The sequence below is a fragment of the Coturnix japonica genome, chromosome 1 (assembly GCF_054131305.1).
Source record: "Coturnix japonica strain WE chromosome 1, WE-NBRP24, whole genome shotgun sequence".
NCBI classification, from domain to species: domain Eukaryota; kingdom Metazoa; phylum Chordata; class Aves; order Galliformes; family Phasianidae; genus Coturnix; species Coturnix japonica.
In genome coordinates this window covers 54,552,215-54,570,847 of record NC_140663.1, presented here as the reverse complement: position 1 = coordinate 54,570,847, position 18,633 = coordinate 54,552,215, and the positions used below count along the sequence as shown (strand labels likewise).

The window sequence follows — 18,633 nt, the reverse complement described above, 5'->3', positions numbered from 1 at the left end:
TCACCACTTCAAACTCCCAATGGATCTTAATGTCTCAGAAATCCCTCCTTTTACTCATTCCTATCTGTCTCTTTTTTAAGAGGGCACAGTCTGGCCTCTTGAGGACAGCTGCTAGCCCAGTAGTGAGGGAAGGCAACTCAAGTCAGGGGGAGAAAAGTGACAGAAATCAACCGAGCACAGGATTTCCATTAGACAAAGGTGGTCATCCTGAGGCCCCACAGAAGCAAATTACCCTTGAGTAGATATTTTTTCATCCTGGCACAGGGGTAACCACATGAACCTGGGAAGGTCCACTTACATTAAGTATCATGCTGCCAGACAGGAGATGTGAGAGGCTTTGCTAGGACAGCACATGCTGCCTGTAAGCTTTTCTGACTTCTTGAAGCTTTAAAAGAGTTGATTCTGCCTTGGTGATTTGGGTCTCTGGTATCGGCACTGTCCCAGCACTTACATGCCTGTGCCTCTTTTGTGCTGTCCTCAGGCTACTGGGAGGTGAATGGGTTTGGTCTCCTTGGCATCTACAAGTCTGACCTGGACAAGATTGGAGGGATGAATACAAAAGAGTTTCGGGACCGCTGGGGAGGAGAAGACTGGGAACTTCTGGATAGGTAAGTATTCACTGTCATCATTAATGTGCTTAGAAAGGAAGAAACAGTGCTTAGACCCTGAAGGAACAGTGACTGGAAAGCATGAATCTAAGGAGATGAAGGTGGTAAAGACCACCATAAGCTTGGTTAGTGAGGGAGAGTCTTTGAGGATGTCAAGAGCTGAAGACCAGTACATGAGTGTAGCCAAAATGTACCACTACAGCCACTGATAAAGGAAAAGGGGAGGTATTTCCTGGTGTTTTCCAGCCACGCTGTCAGTTAGCCATTGGCAGATGGAGTGCTGGTGATCCTGGAGACTTCATCTTCTTGAATCAGTGGATGGTGATCCCAGTTTTAGTCCCCCAAACTTTCCATACAACATACTGCAAACCATCAAAAGAGCATTTGCCAGAGAGACATTTCAGGATCATGAGGTTGCATTACAGTTTCAGAGAAGTATATGATGCCCTGCTGTACAAATTACAGGCTTCTGTGTTTACAGCCCTGTTGTTTTGGGGCCTTTCTTTTCAGTCAGATCAAAGAGGAAAAGATTGGCATCCTGCGTAATCCCATCTCACCAGCTGTCTTTCCTGCTAGCCTGCCACCTGCAGCATGCCTGTACCCAACAAATCCTGCTCTCAAGGGTCTATGAACACTCAGCAAAGTGTCATCAGTTGCCTACTTATGGATAGGAGATACTCTGAGCTGTCTTGGACTCTAGAACTGGGTTGTTGTATGTTGACAACAGGGCTGCTTAAAGGAGGTCCCCTGTAGCCAAGCTCCCCGGTACTGCTGTCAGCAAGATTTTCCTAAATGTACCCTTCTCCTTTCTGCCAGGATCTTACAGGCCGGGCTGGAAGTGGAGCGTCTGTCCCTGAGAAACTTTTTTCATTGGTTTCATTCAAAGCGGGGCATGTGGAACCGGCGCCAGGTGAAAACATTGTAGCCTTCAACCCCAGAGATGCTCGGCAGCACCATCCACCGTCTTGCCTTGGTGTGCACTTTATCAAGGCACGCAGCCAAGTGCACCTCTGGGACAGCACAACAGGAGAAGGGACCGTCGAGCTAGAGGAGCGGGATCATCTATTATGAACCATTGCATCCAAAGCATGGGATTCATGTCCTGGTGGAAGTCATCTGAGGGAGCTGTTGCATAGTGAAGGATTCTTATTTGCTGCCATGCAGTTTGGTGGATGGTACAATGGGAGAGGTGCCATATTTCCTGTTGAGTCTTGCATGGTACAAATCAAGCAGAAATCCCAGCTAAGCCCAGAATGATTTACAGGAACGCACCTTCTCTTCCAATACTTGAAGAAAAAAGAGGAAAAACAAACAAAAACCTCTCATTCTTTCCCGACCCCTCCCCCATCTCTCTGGTATCAGTGCTTTTGGACAGGGGACCAAAATATCTTCTCTGAACTGTGTTGTGTCCGTATGCCCATGTGCTGACCCCAGAACATTCTGGATGAGGAGGTGCTGATAGGCACTTTACCCTGCTCGTGCTTAGGTGTTTCTCTGTGCTTTGCACTTCAGTCATTATGAGAAACCATACTCACTGAGTGTGGATGGAGGCTGAAGTGCACTTCCCAGACGACAGCCACGTTTGCCTGCAGTGGAGCAAGTTGACAGGGGGTGATGTTTCAGCTCTACCTGAATTATTGATTCAGTGCCTGAGGATAGTGGAGGGGTTATGCAGAGACACTTGGAGGGCATCTCAGGAGGAATTTTGCAGCCTTATCTGACAGACGTACATGTTTGTCCTAAAAATATCAGGGAAACCCTCACAGGGAAAAAGTGGCAATATTTTATTAATTGATATATTGAGATTTTGTCAGAAAAAGAGACAGATTTTTTTCTGTTCTCTAAATCCTGTACATTTATGCAGTATCTAAAGGTTAATTTAATAAATTAAGACCACACAGTTTGGTCCTGTTATAGCTTGACTTTCACGTAAAGAGCAGAATTGTGTTGGCTGAGGCTCTGTGGGGAGTGTGACACTGGATGCTGCTCACGACTCTCAGCAATGAAGAGAGTTGTTGAATAGTGAGTGATGGAGGTGTGCAGCACACAAGCAATGGCTGAGATAGTACTGGAGCTGCTTGCTTTTAGGCTGATGAAGCAGATGCCAATTCAGAATAGATATTTGTTATTAAATCCGTGGTGGTTGGCAAGCCCATCAGGCTCCACTGTTGTGGTAGAGAATGGAACATGTGAGTTCTGGCACATGAAATGTAAATCTTGTCAAATCATCTGGCTGCCTCAGTCTGGGCTTTGTCCCTGATGGAGTTAGCTGTATTTAAGGAAGTTTCAGTGTGCAGTGGGAAGTATATGTTTCATATACACAGTGAGAGTGATATGTCCATCACTCCGTGCAGCCTTTGCCAGAATGCAGATACTGAATAGTCAAGAAGAGACATCCTCAGCCTTCTGCCCAAGCCAGAGCAGTCTTTTTAATGAGGGAAAGTACTTTTCCCATGTAGACAACAAGAATGAAATGCAGAAAATGGCATTATGGCCACTTTGCTGTGGGAGAGCTGGCAGATCTTTTGGTGACCCTAATATCAGACAGAGGGAAGATGGGTGATTTCTCATCTGTGCATTCACATCTGGCTCAGGCATAATGTGTAGTACCTAAAGGCAACAGCTTGTGTTCATCTGTAGACAGTGGAGAGAATTAAGTGCATCCAGGAGGCTTGGCTTCTGTGATGGGAGTAACTCCTCTTCTTCACCAGAGATGATAACCATCAAAGACTGGACTAGAAAGTAGGGTACAACCCTGGCTCCAGCACTGCTGGCAGGTTTTGAGGATTTCATACCAGTGCAGTGCTTTAGCTGACTGGGTAATTGCTCCTTCTGTCACACCTTTAGCCCAGAGCTGCCCATCTCATGGGAACTCCTTGGTGAGCATGTGAGGAGTTACTGTGGCTCAAACCGCTTTCCTAAAGGCCAGTGTTCCCACTGTAAAAGTTGCCATCACAACTGTTCTTCTGTTCTTAGCACAATGAGGACTCTTAGCTGCTGTTTAAGCATTGTGGTGGTAAACATGATTAACACTAATTGGCACTAGTTGGCAGCCTTTGTGGAGGAGCTTGGAGGGAGCTCATGGGGACAGAGGCCATCATCTAGTCCACAAGCTCAGAGACTGCTTTGGGTTGTCTGAAGAAGATGGGCTGCATCCTTGCTGGCTTAATAGCCAGCAGGAAATATTGTGGGAGCAGAGCCAGGTTTCGCCCTTTGGCTGCTGCCCCTCTTCCTAAACAACCCGTGGCTCTTTCCTCCCCCTCAAATGGAGGTATGACAAGTAGCAGGAGTGGGTGGTCCTACAGTCATACTGTGAAAGGACATCACAATGCCCAGCTAACTGTCCCCAGGTGGCCCACCAGTGTCACAAACTGCAGCACAGAGGGCTCATCCTGGCCATCAGCAGATCCCAAAGCACAAAAGCAAAGAACCAGGTGTCACCAGAGCAGGGAAGCTGACTTGTGATTCTCATTTCTGCCACAGGAAGGTTTCAAGAAGTTTTGCCTGAGTTTGAGGTGAGGTATCCTGGCCATGTCCTATCTCTGAGGCAGAAGGGAATGAGTTACATGTCATTTCTTGTGTATCAGCCACATGGTCTCTGGTGGGTCCCTGGCTGGGGGTGGAGGGAAAACCATGAGCCTCCATGTAGAATAAAGCTTCCCTGCAGCAGGATGCAGCCAGGCAGGGGGCCCTGGTCCCCCATATGCAGACTGCACTATGGGATGCTGGCTCTATCAGCAGGACTTGTTCATTGCCAGTAAACTGTGAGCCTGGGGGGTTGTTTTATGGTTCAGCAAAGCAAACAGTGAGGGGCCAGCTTTTATTCTGAGAAATACCTTGTGTTAAAACAATAACATGACTTGTTTTGTCATCATTTTTAATATCTGCCTGGCATTAACATCTCTCTCCTCACTGCTTACGACTGTTTTACATTTTTCTATGTACCAATGCCTTGTGCTATAAATCTGGATTGTACCTTTGATTATCTGCCTTAAAGTGGCTCTGTGCCTTCTAGACAACCCCTGGGCCACCTCTCTGTATGATCTGGGGGATATACTGGTTCTTCCACACATTTTATAAATATATGGTCTTCCTACAAGTGCTTCACTTTGTCTCTGTGTTACTTGCATTACCACACAGCAGGGGTTAGATACCTGATGTTACTCATGTAGCTGAGGATGTAGGTAGTACTGCAGAGCCAGGTCCCTCTGCCCAACAAGTAGCAGGAGGCTGGCTGGGAGGAAGGGTTGGCAACCAAACAGACTTCCATCCATCTCTTCTTGGTGATTGCTTTCTTTGGAGTCTTTGGTGTTTCCTTTTTGTTGGAAAGTGGTAAGTAATTCCTTCTTTATTACTGGATTGTGACCTCCGTCTTTTGCGGGTGATGCTGTTCACCTCCATTTGCTGTTGCTGTCAGCAGAGTCTGAGGACTGAGATGAGCAACAAGCACACTGTCACTCCAGACCTGTTGTCATTGCATATTTGACAGTGATGAGGCTGCACCTTGTGTTCAGTTCTGGGCCTTTTGCTGCCCAAAGGGCATCGAGGCCCTGGAGTTTACCCAGGAAAGGACAATGAGGCTGTGAGGGGTCTGGAGCACAGGTCTTATGGTGATTGACTGAGGGAACTGGGTTGTTCAGACTGGTTCAGGGGAGACCTTATAACTCTCTACAGCTACCTGAGAGGAGGCTGTGGAGAAGTGGGGATCAGTTGCTTCCCCCAGGTAACAGTGATGAGATGAGAGGGAATGGCCACAAGCTGCACCGGAGAGGTTCAAGTTGGGTATTAGGGAATGTTTCTCCTCAGAAGGAGTTGTGATGCATTGGAACAGGCTGCCCAGGGAGGTGGTGGACTCACTGTCCCTGGACGTGTCCAAGAAATGTGAGGATGTGGCTCTAAAGGATGTTGTTAGTGGGCATCTTGGTGTTGGGTCTGTGGTTGGACTTGAAGATCTTAGTGCTCTTTTCCAACCATTATGGTTTTTCGATCTCTAGGACAAAGTGTAAGAAGAGTACGTTACCTGGTACACAAAACAAATCCAGACTGCACTCGACTTTGTACTGATCAGAATTTAAACTAGAATACTTGCTTTCCACTCTACATTTTCTATGCAACTGTCTTTCAGCTGCAAAAAGAGCCACTGTGGCAGGTCACAGCCTGACATGGGCCTGTAGTCATACCCACGTGCTGTTGTTAGCGAGGTCATCTGCACTATTTCCAGAAATAAATCTCCTCTTAAAGAGAAACTTTTAATAAACCATTTAATAATCAGAAAAGCTTTTTGTTATTTAAGTAGGCTTACAGCAGGCTGTTAAAATCTCAATTACCGTGACTGCAGACTTGTAAAATCTAGGATCCAAAATGTTTACAACTTAAAGAAAAATCTTCCATTCAGAGACTTATACTGGAAAGATCTTCCTTTAAAGAAAGAATTCCCAGCATTGTCAATTGGAGATCACATATTTAAAACGTTGATGTTAGTGATAACACCTTAAATTAAAATGGTAACTTATGAATAAAGTAATACCCTACACATCTGTCATGTCTCATCGTAGCAATTAACCCATAGTGTCTCATGTGTAATGTTTCTCTCCTACCTTTTGATAGGCCACTCAGGCCTCCTACCTTTTGTTAGGCCGCTCAGGCAGCACTCCTGATAACACCCCCGTTGGTGACATCAGAACATGACATTTATTTTCTCTCATTGTTAACTTCCCAATACTGGAAATATCTGATTGTTTTTATAACTGTTTCTCGTTTTGTTTTATTTTTAATCAATTATGAATATATTTTGTCTCTCTTTCACTATGTTGACATGCGTACTATTCTACTGTCGCATGATAACTTCCTTTGGTTTGAGAGAGCCATTCCTCCATTTGGAAGGTAAACTACTAGTCAGCATTGTTATTTATATATAGATATAGCAAATCATGCTTGAGACCAAAAAAGCTGGATGTTTTATATTTGCTTGTCCTACCAAGCATATTGTTCACTCTTCAATATTGACTATGTGAAGCAGGCAGCTACAGTAAGAGAGGAGGCTTAGAGAACTGTGCTTTGAAGTTATGTACCTGCTGCTGTTTCTGCAGCTTTCTCTAGAGATCACTGCAGTCTGCTCTAGCAATGCTTTGAAAAGCAATGGAGATCTTCACCTCTGTAGAACTGCACAGGCATGATAGTAAAGAGGCAGGTATGCCACAAAACACATATAGTTTTGATAGTTTAACTTTGTTCTCTGGATTCTTTGCTGGGATCCTGCTGAGAACATTCAAAACACCGATGAGAGCTTTCCCCACTGGTTGTGCTGTTCAGATCCTGCGGGAAAGACCAGGAATGACAGTTAGGTTGTGGCAGGCTTCTCCATGTTGCACAGGCAGAGAGGAGCACTCAGAGCATAGTGGGTCACTTGGTGCCATGGCCATACCACAGGTGGGGACTGCAGTATTCCCACCCCTTTAGATGGCAATCCAGCAGTGTTCTACAGAGGATTTTGGCCTTCACACTGAGTATCACAGGTCTCTCAAGTAGATCCTTTTTATATTTTGCTTGCAGTTGCCCTGTTAGATTCTTCTTAAGCTATATTTGCACACTGCAAGACAAGTAAGCAAACAGGAGCTTTGCTTCTTGACTTAAAGCACCTTGATCTCATTTGACCTGATGTCTAAACCCAAGCATTTGGTTGGATCTCAGTCACAAGGCACTCTTGAGTTAGCTTCTTAAAATGGCCTCTGCCAACTGCACTGACCATTGCTAAGTGTCCTTTTCCCCTGCCCCCAAAGCACCTTCCCCTTTCTTCTGCTCAGGTAGTGCTGCCATTTTCAGGTATCTCTCAATGCATTTTCTTTCCCAAATTTAGCTCCCAATCACAATTGCTGTCACATCTGCCTGAGATCAGCAGCCTTCTGGGAACAGAGCTGCTTGCTGGTGATTAATACCAGCAGTTGGGATGTTCAGTGTTCTTTCTTTATAGACCTAGAAAACCTTCCTTCTCTGAATTTGTTCAGTGACCTCACATGCCCACAAGACACCAAGGTGGCTCTGGAGAGTCTTTGTGAATTCATGCAGCATTGCCTTCTGCTTATTCTCCTTGCAATGATGTTTCAAAGGCTGAGAGCTCCTGCAGTGATGGGGCTCACCCTTTTCTTACCTGACTCTGCTTCCCTTGGCTTAATAAGGTCGAAAATTCCTGGTAGGGTAGAGGCCAGTCTTCTGCACCCCGAAGGCTGTGATGAAGATATTGATGATGACTGTGATGAAGATGAGAGCTGTTGCAGCATTGTTGAGTATATTTAGGCGGGGTTGTTTTGCCACATCATTCAGGTTCAAACGAGCTGTGAGATTCAGTGCAAGAAAAAAAAAGTCATTTGTTTCTTAACTCCAAGCTCATCAACCCCTGCAAGCCCTCCCTTCCTGGCAAAAGTCCATGGTGCCCCTGGAAAGGCCTGTGGAATGTAGGAAAGAACATACCTTTTTGGGGTATTTTGGGATTTCCTGTAGCCTCTGATCCCATGTCCCAGATAAAGAAAACATCTACAGTGTACAGGAAAAGGTAGTATTCTGCACACTTTAGTACTGGACACATGTCTGAGGCTGAGGTGTAGGAACTCCTATTTCAAATAAAGCACTGGGCAAGCCTTTCTGATACGCTTGTTAATGTGCTGTTTACATGGTACAGGGAGAACTGTGTGATTGTTTAAATGTCAGTGTAATCATAAGGAAAATTTCTGCCTACATTTTTGTCAGGCCCCAGCTTGGGTGAGGTGAAAGCTGAAGCTAAAATGTGATATTTGCAGGAGCTGTACAAAGGGACATGCCTTGTGATGCTAAAAGGCATGGATTAGTGATGGGACTCAGTAGGCCAAGTAAAGTCTTAATCAGCCTAGGTGATTTGATGATGCAGTAGTGCAGACCTACATCACCAGTGCTGAGCTGCTTCCAACCTTCTCATAGCACTGACTGCAGCCTGGAAAATGTTTTGGGGGCAAGGGTCTTCTCCCTCCCATCCCCATGTCAGCAGTACGCTGTAGTGACGTGTGTATTTCAGAGTGCCTTACCAGTGATGATGAGAAGGATCCCAATTACCACTTGGAAGAAGAGGGAGATGCTGATAAGCACAATGAGTGTGGTGTAATACTGGAAGGAAGTCCCCTGCTCCAGCACGGCTTTGAGCTGTGTGACATTTGCCATGAACAGTGCCACATCCAGCATACTCTCTGCCACGCTCTTCTTTGTTGCATAGTGGTTGATGTTCATCGGCCCATTAGTCCGCAGATGAGGATTCATGCCCTGGGGAGATAAGAGAAACTGCAAGACCTGATACAACCACTAAACTGATGGGCCTGTCCGTGTCAGGCAAGCTGCTGCATCCCTATGAGGGTTATCCAGAATGCTGGGAAAGAGTTAAAGCTCAGTGTTTTAAAGCCTACCAAGAGAATCCAGTTTTCTCTCACAGTCATCTCATGGTGTTAATAGGCACAAAACACTTGTGGTGATCAAGAGCTGAGCAAGGTTAGGAAAACAGTGTTTTTGTGGAAAACCAGCTTGTCCAGAGTTGTGATAGTGTAGATTACCCAGGGCAAGGGATTTTATGAGCATTATTAAATTCTCTTCCTTCAGGGTACAGACAAGACTCAGATTTCAGGGGGATTAGATAGAAGTCTTCTTTCTGGGTCTGGTGCTCAAAGGATTGTCAATGGCTAGGCTTTGTATTGCAGAGTCACAACAGCAGGGGTTGGAAGGGACCTCAAAAAATAGAGACCCACTGGCTTTTTCTCAACATCCTCAGAAGAGAAAAGGTTCAGATCCATCTGCAGGCTGTGATCTTTCTCAAGAAGAATGAAAAACAACTTGTCCATGTAGCAGATAGTCTTCAGTATTGGCAGTCAGCCTCCTCCCTGAGTGCTTCCTCCTCTCGAGCTGCAACCCCCTTTACCGGTAGTGAGGAAGGGGTTGGTTGCCTGTTCACCTGAGACAGAGCTGATGGTATGGCAACAAAAACATACTGCTTCTCCTGTTGCTTTTGAGCTGCTCTGCGGGACTGTTTTGTTAGCTTAAAGCACCTAATTCTTGTGTTTTCTGACACTAAGGCTGCTGTTATTAAAAGGCTCTTCTGTAAAGTCTGTTTCTTTTGTTGGTTAAGGCAAGAGGTAAAGGATGCTGGAAGGAAAATGAAAGAATAAGGAGCCAGTAAGGATTCAAGACAGAATGTGTGGGTTCAGGACTTATTAAACATTGCTGCCTGATGTCCTTGTTCACTGCAGGGGAGTTGGACTGGATGATCTTTAAGGGTTTCTTCCAACCCAAATGATCCAGTGATGTCTGGGACAGCAAAACAGAGGTATCTTATGTGTGGGACGAGGAGGTGAGCAGAAGGTTTGATCCTGGGGATGTCTTCAAGTCCTGGATTGAGGTGCTACACCCTCTCAGATGGCTGACAATCACATGAGCCTGTCAAAGCAGAGCACTACCTATCTATGTGCAAGGCTTGGAACCTGATCCCTTTTAGTGTACTCATTTCTGAAGCCAGTCTTCTGCCTGGCAGCGTTACAGTGCTGAGCATTGACAATTTATCTCTTTAATGAGGAATGAAGGATGTGAGAACAAGGACTCCCTACAAATCAGACAAAGCCTTTGTCAAACAAGTGACTGGCACGAGGAGGCTGAGGCATCTGTTCCTGATTGCTTATGTGAAGATGAATCAAGTCAGGAGCTCCTGACTTGAATCAAACCTCTCCCTCCACTTGAGCCTCAACCCCCTTTACCTGCTGTGAGAAATAGGATAGAATTGCTTGGACAGTTTCCACTGAGCCTTTTTCAAAGCAGGGGGCAAAACCAGCAGATCTAACTGCTACTCTGTCCACCCCATGAGTCTTGTGGCCCCTGTCTTTAGGGGTGGGCAGGCTGGAAGAGACGGTAGGATGACATGGGGTTGAGAAGCATATGAATGATAATCCTCTTTGAGGGAATGCTTTGGCAAGAGGAGATGTCTGAGGAGAAGGCCTTATTGCCCGTCGGTTCCAAGGGAAATGCCGGAGAATGCCAAAGGAAACAGAAGCCTGAATGCAGGCTGTGCATGCTGCAGGGACCACAGCTGATAAACAGCAAAACAGAGACACAGAAAGGGAAACAGGCACTAAGGGAGATCCAGGTTCACTGTCCAAGGTATTTTTCCACAGGATTTGTTGGTTAGTAGACTTCCAAGCACTATGTAAGCAATGGTTGCTGAAGGTTAAAGCACAAACTCATCCACTCACAAAATAGGAGGGGTTCATAGTTTCCTTTCTACAGGCAGAATGTGAAGAGATGTCCTCAGCCGGCACTTCTGAGGGCACAGTTATTTGCTACTCCACTTGTTTCATTCACCTCCTGTATCGCACTGCACACCCACATACAAGGCAGGTGGAGGGCTGACATGGGTGAAGCTGTGGATGTACAGTTGGTGAGGCTGTCAGCAGATAGGATGAGAGGAAAGGCCATCGAATTGCTTCAAGGGAGGTTCAGGTTGGATATTAGGAAAAGCTTCTCAGAAGGAGTGGTGCTGCAGTGGCACAGGCTGCCCAGGGAGGTGGTGGAGTCACTGTCCCTGGAGGTGTTCAAGAGCCACGTGGATGTGGCACTGAGGGACATGGCTGTAGGTGGATGTTTGGACTGGATGATCTTAGAGGTCTATTCCAACCTTAATATTTCTATGATGCAGAGCCTCTCCTTAAGCCAGTTCCAATGCTGGCACTGCATTTCTGCCACAACTCCACACAGGAGCTGGGAGGCCAGCAGTGAAATCTAACTGGTGGCTGGCAACAGAGGAGAGGAGGAGGGGAATCACGAGGCAGCAGAGCCCCATGAGAGCCTGTCCCAGCCCTTGCCCTCCGGCTGACACAGCAGCAGGGCTGTGCCTCCTGCCTGGTTGCAGCACTCGCAGCCTGCAGAGACCTGCTTGTCGCATCAGGCACGTGTGTGTTGCTCTCTCTTCCAGCTCTCATCTCACTTTTCCTGGGGGACCCAAACTGTCTGCATCCTTCTGTTCTGCTCCTGTCCTCTCCCTCAATTTTCTTCTTTGCTGTTCCCCACATTGTGCCTCTCTCCTTGTCTTTCATATTTTTTTTCACAGTTATCAAGCTCTTTTCCTTCACTTGGGGTGCTGTCTTCTCCTCCCCGCCCTCCCCCCTTTTCTCTCTTTGGCACAGCTCTATGGCGAGTTCCTTGAATCTGCCACTGCCTGTGCTACAGGGCAGCATAAATCATGTACTGCACAAATAACTGTCTGACCAAACCTGTATTAAACTCCCTCGTTAAGTGTATTTATGATACTCAATTGAGGGGATCCAGGAATCAGCTGGCAGGCTGCAGGGCAGAGTTGGAATAGAAGACAAGATTTCTTTTCCTGCCTGTTCCTCTGGCTACTTGGAAGGGCGAAGGCACTGGTAGAGGAGCCTTCATCCATAGCTCAGAAACAGTGCATGGGTTTGGGGGGCACAAACATTTTGTGGCACCAGCAACTATGCTGTGCTGATGCATGGTCCCTCATTGCTGAACAGGAGCAACTGTGTGGGGTGTGTAGCAGAGGGAGAAGAGTTCATTGAATGCATGCAATATGATCAACAGGAACAATTATTTCCAAAGCCAGGATATTGGTGCTGGAGCCTCTTCAAGTCACTTGTGTTTAGCATCCAGAGCAGATTCCTTCTGGTGTTCGGGAGGAGAAAAAGAAAAGGCAAGAGAAGGCTAAAAACAGCTTTACAGGAAGAGTGTGTGTGGGGGGGGAAAGTAGGTTAACAGAGAAAATGAGTTTATAAAAAATGGAAGAGCAGCCGGGAGGCACAACAGTAACTACTGCATTGTGCTTACAAAGCTAAACATGTTAAGATGAATAAATCCCCAAGCTGGATGGCTTATGGCCTAAAATATTAAGAAAAGCTGGGCCAGATCTCAGTCCGCAGCCAGATCCAAAGAGCAAATGTGTTTGCATCAATCATTTTGATTCTTAAGTGTTTCTAGAGGGAGGTCTAAAATCTGAACTTCTTCTATGTTGAAGGGTGTCTGCATCCCTTGCTGAGGGGTCAGGCTTAGTTCTGAAACTGGGGGAACAGACTGACAGCTGTGCAGGGTCAGACCAAAGGGCCAGCTCCCCTCTGACTGGTTCCTAGCAGATGCCCAGAGGTAAAACTACTGGAAAAGGACAAGCATGAAGCAAGGGTCTCTTGTGATCTGTTGGCTCAGTGACCTGCAACTTGGTTTTCAGAACCACCCCAGTGATGATCCAATGCTAACATTCATGTGTGGAAAGCCTCTTCTATGCATCCCTGCCTTGCTGTATGGCTTCGGGCATTCTGCTTGTTTTCCCCCAGTCTTTGTTTCTCTGACTATGAAATAATGAGGGCCACCTCTGAACAGTGCTCTCAGATGTAGGGTCTGATTTTCTGTGGTCGTGCTGTGTGGAGCCAGGAATTGGACTTGGTACTCCTTTGGTGGGGGGGAGGGGGGGGGGTCACTTCCAACTCAGGATGGTCTGTGAGCCCTTTCCCTGGAGATCACTTAAGTGAGCATCTACTTTAGGAGTGTGATATGCTCCTGTGATTGGTATGTAATACATGAATTCAATTCCTCATTAAGGTAAGCCAATGAAGCTGATTAAATCGGGGAGATGATATTTTACTCCCTGGAAACTTTACTTAGTGTTTTACAGATAAACCTCCCTGTGAGCCCCTCTGGAGCTTGGGTTCATTTCCAGGTTTTGATGCAATCCTCTGGTCACCTTGAGTGCTCAGGGCTCTTCCAGGGGAATGGAGCTGTGATCATCTGGGTAGAAAGAGGGGAGAATGTGACCGAGGGCTTCAACACAGCAGAGCTGATGAAATCATATCTATAAACAGTGCGACTCAGGGGTTTTTGTCTCTCTATTATTTATAAGGCTTTTTCACCCACAAAGCATTTTTCCAGTTTCATGTGCTAACACTCACAACATCTTTGTCCTTTGGGTCAGTGTCTCTGCCTCCTATTGCAGAGCTCCCCACGTCTCCAAACATTCCCTGCTGACTTGGTCTCACCTGGGTGCATACTATTCTCTTTCTTCAAAATTTGCCGGGTGCAGCTTCCTTCTCTGCCGGGAAATTGAACCAATCTCTGGATCTAAAAGGGCTGAATCTGCAGATTTGGTGCAGAACTGGCACGCTGAGTTGTGCTCTGAGGCCTTTTGCCCATTAGGAGGAAAATAAATTAAAAAAAAGGTGCTGTTGCCAATCTAAACTTTCATAACTTCTTAATCCTAATTGTTTGTATATGTTTGATTGTGGTTTTTTGTACTGGCCAAACCAAGTACTGAATGCAGAAACTCGTGAGCTGGTACCTGGGTTGTAGGGATAGATGCTTGTCTCCAGCAGTGGGCAGCAAGGGCTGCAAAGCAGCACCTCAGGTCTGCACTTGGCTGTCACACTTAGAAATAACATCAGCTGTCTCCAGGAAGACTTTGAAATGCATTAGGGATGTTCCAACAAAGGGCTGTTGCATTTTAACATGAGAAAATGAGAGGTGATGCGAGGCTCTGGCTGTTCAGATTCAATTAGCGTTAACGCCCTTCCATTAAGCTCTGGCTTGTGGAGTTGCCTCTTGCTGGGAACCTGCTGTGCCAAGGAAGACTGCTGCCTTGCCAGGACTGCAGCTGTGGGTGACCTGGAGAGGACACAAGGTACTGTGCTGGGGCAGAACATGGCTGTGTGCTCACTGGTTTGCATAGGAGCACCTCAGAGCACATCCATAGTATCTCACTGAGGCTGGCTGCCAGAATCTGGTTGGTTGTTATTTTGGCAATGTGACAGAAATCTGAAGCACACGGGACCCTGTGCTTGAATGGCCTCGAGTCAGAAGGCATCAAAAACCTCTCATCAGTTGGTTGTCATAAGAACAGCTTATTAATCTATAAGACTAAATCTAATAACTGGTGATCGAGGACTGGAGCACCTTCCTCTGCTGGGGGGTGAGGGGGAGAGCTGGGACTCTTCAGCCTGGAGAAGAGAAAGCTCTGAGGAGACCCTCTAACAGCCCTCCAGTACTTGAAGGGGGCCTCCAGGAAAGCTGGGGAGGGACTTTTTATAAGGGCAGGTTGCAACAGGATGTGGGGAAATGGCTTTAAACTGGAAGAAGGTGGATTTAGACTAGATACTAGGAAGAAATTCTTCCTATGAGGGTGGTGAGACACTGGAACGGGATGCCCAATGAGGCTGAGAATGCCCCCTCCTTGGAGGTATTCAAGGGCTGGATGGGGCTTTGAGCAATCTGGTCTAGAGGGAGGTGTCCCTGCCTATAGCAGGGGGTTGGAATCAGATGATGTTAAAGGTCCCTTCCAACCCAAACAATTCCATTATTCTAAAAAAAGTTAATTTTGAGAGGAACCACGTGTCTTTGCAGGATGAATCCATTACTTCAGCCTTGGTTCCTCCCTCAGCAACTTCTCCAGACCCCCTGGTGTGCAGAACTACACAAATCCAGTAGACCTGGGGGTACAGCTGGTAGAGCCACCATAGGAGCCTTTCCTTTGTGAGGACTGAGGGAGAGATCCAAAACTGCATCTTCCTAAACCCAGAGTAGTCAGGAAGAAAATCTGAGATCAGTGGTTCTAGTATCACGTTGTTTTATATGGGTTTAATGACTTGAACTATCTGAGTTGGGAAACTTTGATTCTATTGTTCCTGTTAATAATTCAATTGAGAGTTGGACTGAGTTTGTGCCTTAGGATGAACAGTAAAGCTCAGGGAGGAGTTTTAAAGTGGTTATAGAACAGAAGATTTTCCTTAGTAATTAGAAATAAGAAGTTTGTCTTTCATCAGAAAGATGAGGGAGAAATTTGAAGGATGGAGTCATCCAGTTGTTTGGGTTTGTAGCTTCTTGCTGTGTTGACAGAAGGATTCATAGGATGAGGCTGTTTGTTTTTTTCCTTTTAATCTTTCAGTGCAGCTTGATGGTGCTGTACCAGCTAGCCATGCTGAAGTCAGGCCAACTATATAGGATGCTATAAACCTGGCCATTAGTATATCAGTAATATTCCGCACAAACTCTGAATTGCTGCTAGGCAGAGATTGGCATCAAAGCAGCCAGTGACCACTAACGCCTCCCTCTTCTGAATAAAATGGTACTGAGACATCTCCAGACAACTTCCACTGAGTTCATCAGAAGCTGAACAAATAAAACACTGATCTTCAGCCATCTCAGCTTAAGTTCACAATGTTGGATTGAATTATTCTCCCCCAGTTTTGTTCCAAATATCAATTCAAGTAAGGTCAGACTAAGTGGCAAAACTGAAGTTGGGATCAGTAGTTTATTATTGGTTGCTCTTTGTCGGTTTGTTCCCCCTACTCTATCCCCTCAGTAGTAGCTAAATGCTAACTCTCCTTCACAACCTATATGAAGTAGTTCGTGATAGATCCCTTGGGTGGTCCTTAGGTCAGTGGCACAACAAGAAACTCAGCCTCTAGGATTTCAGCCATGGTGTGCTGGAGAGGGCAAAGCAGAGTCATGTATTTCAAGGGAAGTCAATGAGAATCAGGTAAGTGCTTGACAGTGCGAACGAAGGCACTCAGGAATTTGGCCATGTTATAGGACTGGAGGTAATGGTCCCTCTCTGATGTCTGTTCCATCTGTGCCCTCACAGCTGCCTCCACCTTCCTTGCTGAGTGAGTCTTGCTGAGTTCAGAAGCTCAGCTTTGAAATCTCTTGGTCCTGCCTTTCAGCCACCAGCCCCTTTCCCATCAGGTTGTCTTCCTAAAATCTAGGATCTGACTACAGCCTTTACTGGGAGGAGGAACGTTGTGGGAGAGATGGCTAAATTAAGTGAGACTCGAGGTAACCAGCAGGTGGTGCTCAGCTGTAAATGTGAGGCAGCGCAATCAGTTGCCCTATGCTAGCAGTATTTTTCCAATGGATTCTGAATTCAGATATGATGATGACTGAAAGGGTTTATATGAATGCACTGTCTCCTCATTTACATCTACATAATATGGAAGCTTCTCTGACTAGCTTATTATATTATTCCAGCAGTGTAGGAACTGAAGTCTGAGGGCAAAGAGTTAAGAAAGCTGCAATTCTTTGGGCTTCAAAGATGCCTGTGTAATGCATTCAAGATATGATGCCACAGGAATCCACGCAACAAATGAAATATATGGGGACTACAGAGCAGAAGGAACATACAGAGCACTCTCCTCTTCCATCTACCAATCATCTATTTTAGAATTCATTTTGTGCTTTTTTCTTCGTACTAAAATTGTACATAAGAGCCTAGACTGAGTTGTAGCTGGAAGATTGTTGTGAGTAATGCGTATAACAAAGCCCAGGAGGGAAGCACTGTAAAAAGAACTACTCCAGAAGCTGGTCATGCATGTAAAATTGGCTCTTAATAGATTTGATTTATTTTTTTAATGGTTTCTGTAGCCTTAGATTGTTTTCTTTGGAATATCAAATGTCAACCACCTGGCACACATTATCCCAATAAAATTTCTCATCAGGTAAGACTGTCTCTCCTGCCTTAACACTACATACTGAGTTTCAATAGCAGCCTCCGGGAGTCTTAAGTTTCTCTTCCCTGTAGCACAGAAAGATGCTGCAGTAGATTTGGGTGAGTATTACGCTTTTGGGTTCAGTTCCTTATTCAGCTATGGCTGTGGCTCTTCAGTTTTAGGTTAAAGCAATACTAAAGGTCAGGTTAAAAAGTGTTTTAGAAATAAAACCAGCTGTAACTTAAATCCAGTGCAACTCTTGCACAGAATATAAGCAAGCAGAAACTTCCCCCTGCTGTTTCAGTTCTCAGAGCAACGATTCAGAACAGTCCTTCTCTGAAGTGAGTTTCTGCATATAGTCTTAAATAGTGAATGTCTACCAGTCTCAAACCTGCCAAGAGCAGGAATATATAATGCATTGCCTTGCAACCCAAGACACAGCTGACAAAACTCAGATTGAGAGAGGAAAGAAAGGGAGCAGTATCTCAAAATAGATTAAGCATCCAGAGAATAGGGTTTTATGCCTCTAAAAGTGGTGCAGGCTTTCTAGATGGTGAACGAGTACGCCTTCATAGACAGCAGAGAAAGCTCATGTGGCTGAAGTTGTGCTTGTGAGAGTGCACATATATGAGGTGGAAGGTCAGAGTACCCATTCCTGCCTAGCTGGAAGAGACAAGGTGTCCTGCTCAGGTCCATCTTGGCACATCAGGCTTTACTGCTGTTGCCTATCCAGTCCAATATTCTGTCTGAGGCTCATGGAAGCAGTAACTTGACTTATAATTCCTTCACTTCAAAAATTAACAGTAGTCTCTTCTAACTATAGAAGTACTATTTTTTTTAATGAGCCTAATTGGGCTGGAACATCTGGTATTACCAGTGGAAACTTTGCAGCTGCACCACTTGGCTTTAGCTGCCAATCTTCTCTAACATAATTAAGATATATTTAATTGGACTGTAGAAATAAGAAAATACGTGCCCAGTTCAGCTATAGCTGGGCTTGCTTTGACAGTCAAAGCAATGCCTTTGAAACAGCTTATTGTGAATAAATCTCAGATTCCCTGTTAGATATCTTTATGATAAAACTGTCATCTGGGGGATGTGTTGCCTCAATGCATAGAAGTGGGGGATGGAGGAAAGGATAAGACTGAAATTAGGGAAATCTGGAATTGTAACTTCATCACTGAACAAACTGGTAGTTATGAAGCTTGGTGATGTCTAGGATTATAGACTACAAATGCTTGAAGCTGAACAAAATTAGTGTCACTGATGAGCTGAGAGAACTCAGCTGTATATCTGGAGTTTTCAGAGGCTGCATCACTCAGATGCAACATACCTTAATGTGAGAAGTGGGGTGAGAAAAGCAAATCATGTCCAGGAACAACTTTAGGAATGGTCATTGTCTCTGGCTGTGCTGTCAGATGCACTCCAGCTGCTGATATGACACTTGCACTTCTGAATCTGTATTATCTTATCAGTGACGTACTCGAGGGTTTGGCAGGTGATTTATGTATGCTGATTCACAATCCATCCCAGGTGAAGTTAGC

General features: G+C 45.6%; 2 protein-coding genes across 7 annotated transcripts in view; one reads left to right on the top strand and one right to left on the bottom strand.

The window, feature by feature from the left end:
- B4GALNT3 (beta-1,4-N-acetyl-galactosaminyltransferase 3) overlaps positions 1-4,715 on the top strand; it is a 54,591-nt gene extending 49,876 nt beyond the window's left edge. For all 3 annotated transcript variants that reach the window (XM_085520993.1, XM_015865674.3, XM_015865690.3), the window contains 2 exons: positions 482-608; positions 1,425-4,715. In XM_085520993.1, coding sequence (XP_085377119.1) covers positions 482-608; positions 1,425-1,533 — 236 coding nt within the window. In that variant the 3' untranslated portion in view covers positions 1,534-4,715. The remainder of the gene's footprint in view (positions 1-481; positions 609-1,424) is intronic.
- Positions 4,716-5,855: 1,140 nt separating this feature from the next.
- Positions 5,856-18,633, bottom strand: part of NINJ2 (ninjurin 2) — a 41,548-nt gene continuing 28,770 nt past the window's right edge. For 3 of the 4 annotated variants that reach the window (XM_085521184.1, XM_015865661.3, XM_015865634.3), the window contains 3 exons: positions 8,663-8,894; positions 7,756-7,939; positions 5,856-6,923 (listed from right to left, as the gene is read on the bottom strand). In XM_085521184.1, coding sequence (XP_085377310.1) covers positions 7,776-7,939; positions 8,663-8,891 — 393 coding nt within the window. In that variant the 5' untranslated portion in view covers positions 8,892-8,894 and the 3' untranslated portion in view covers positions 5,856-6,923; positions 7,756-7,775. Of the gene's footprint in view, positions 6,924-7,755; positions 7,940-8,662; positions 8,913-18,633 lie in introns of all 4 variants that reach the window. The other variant, XM_032445396.2, reaches the window with a different exon arrangement.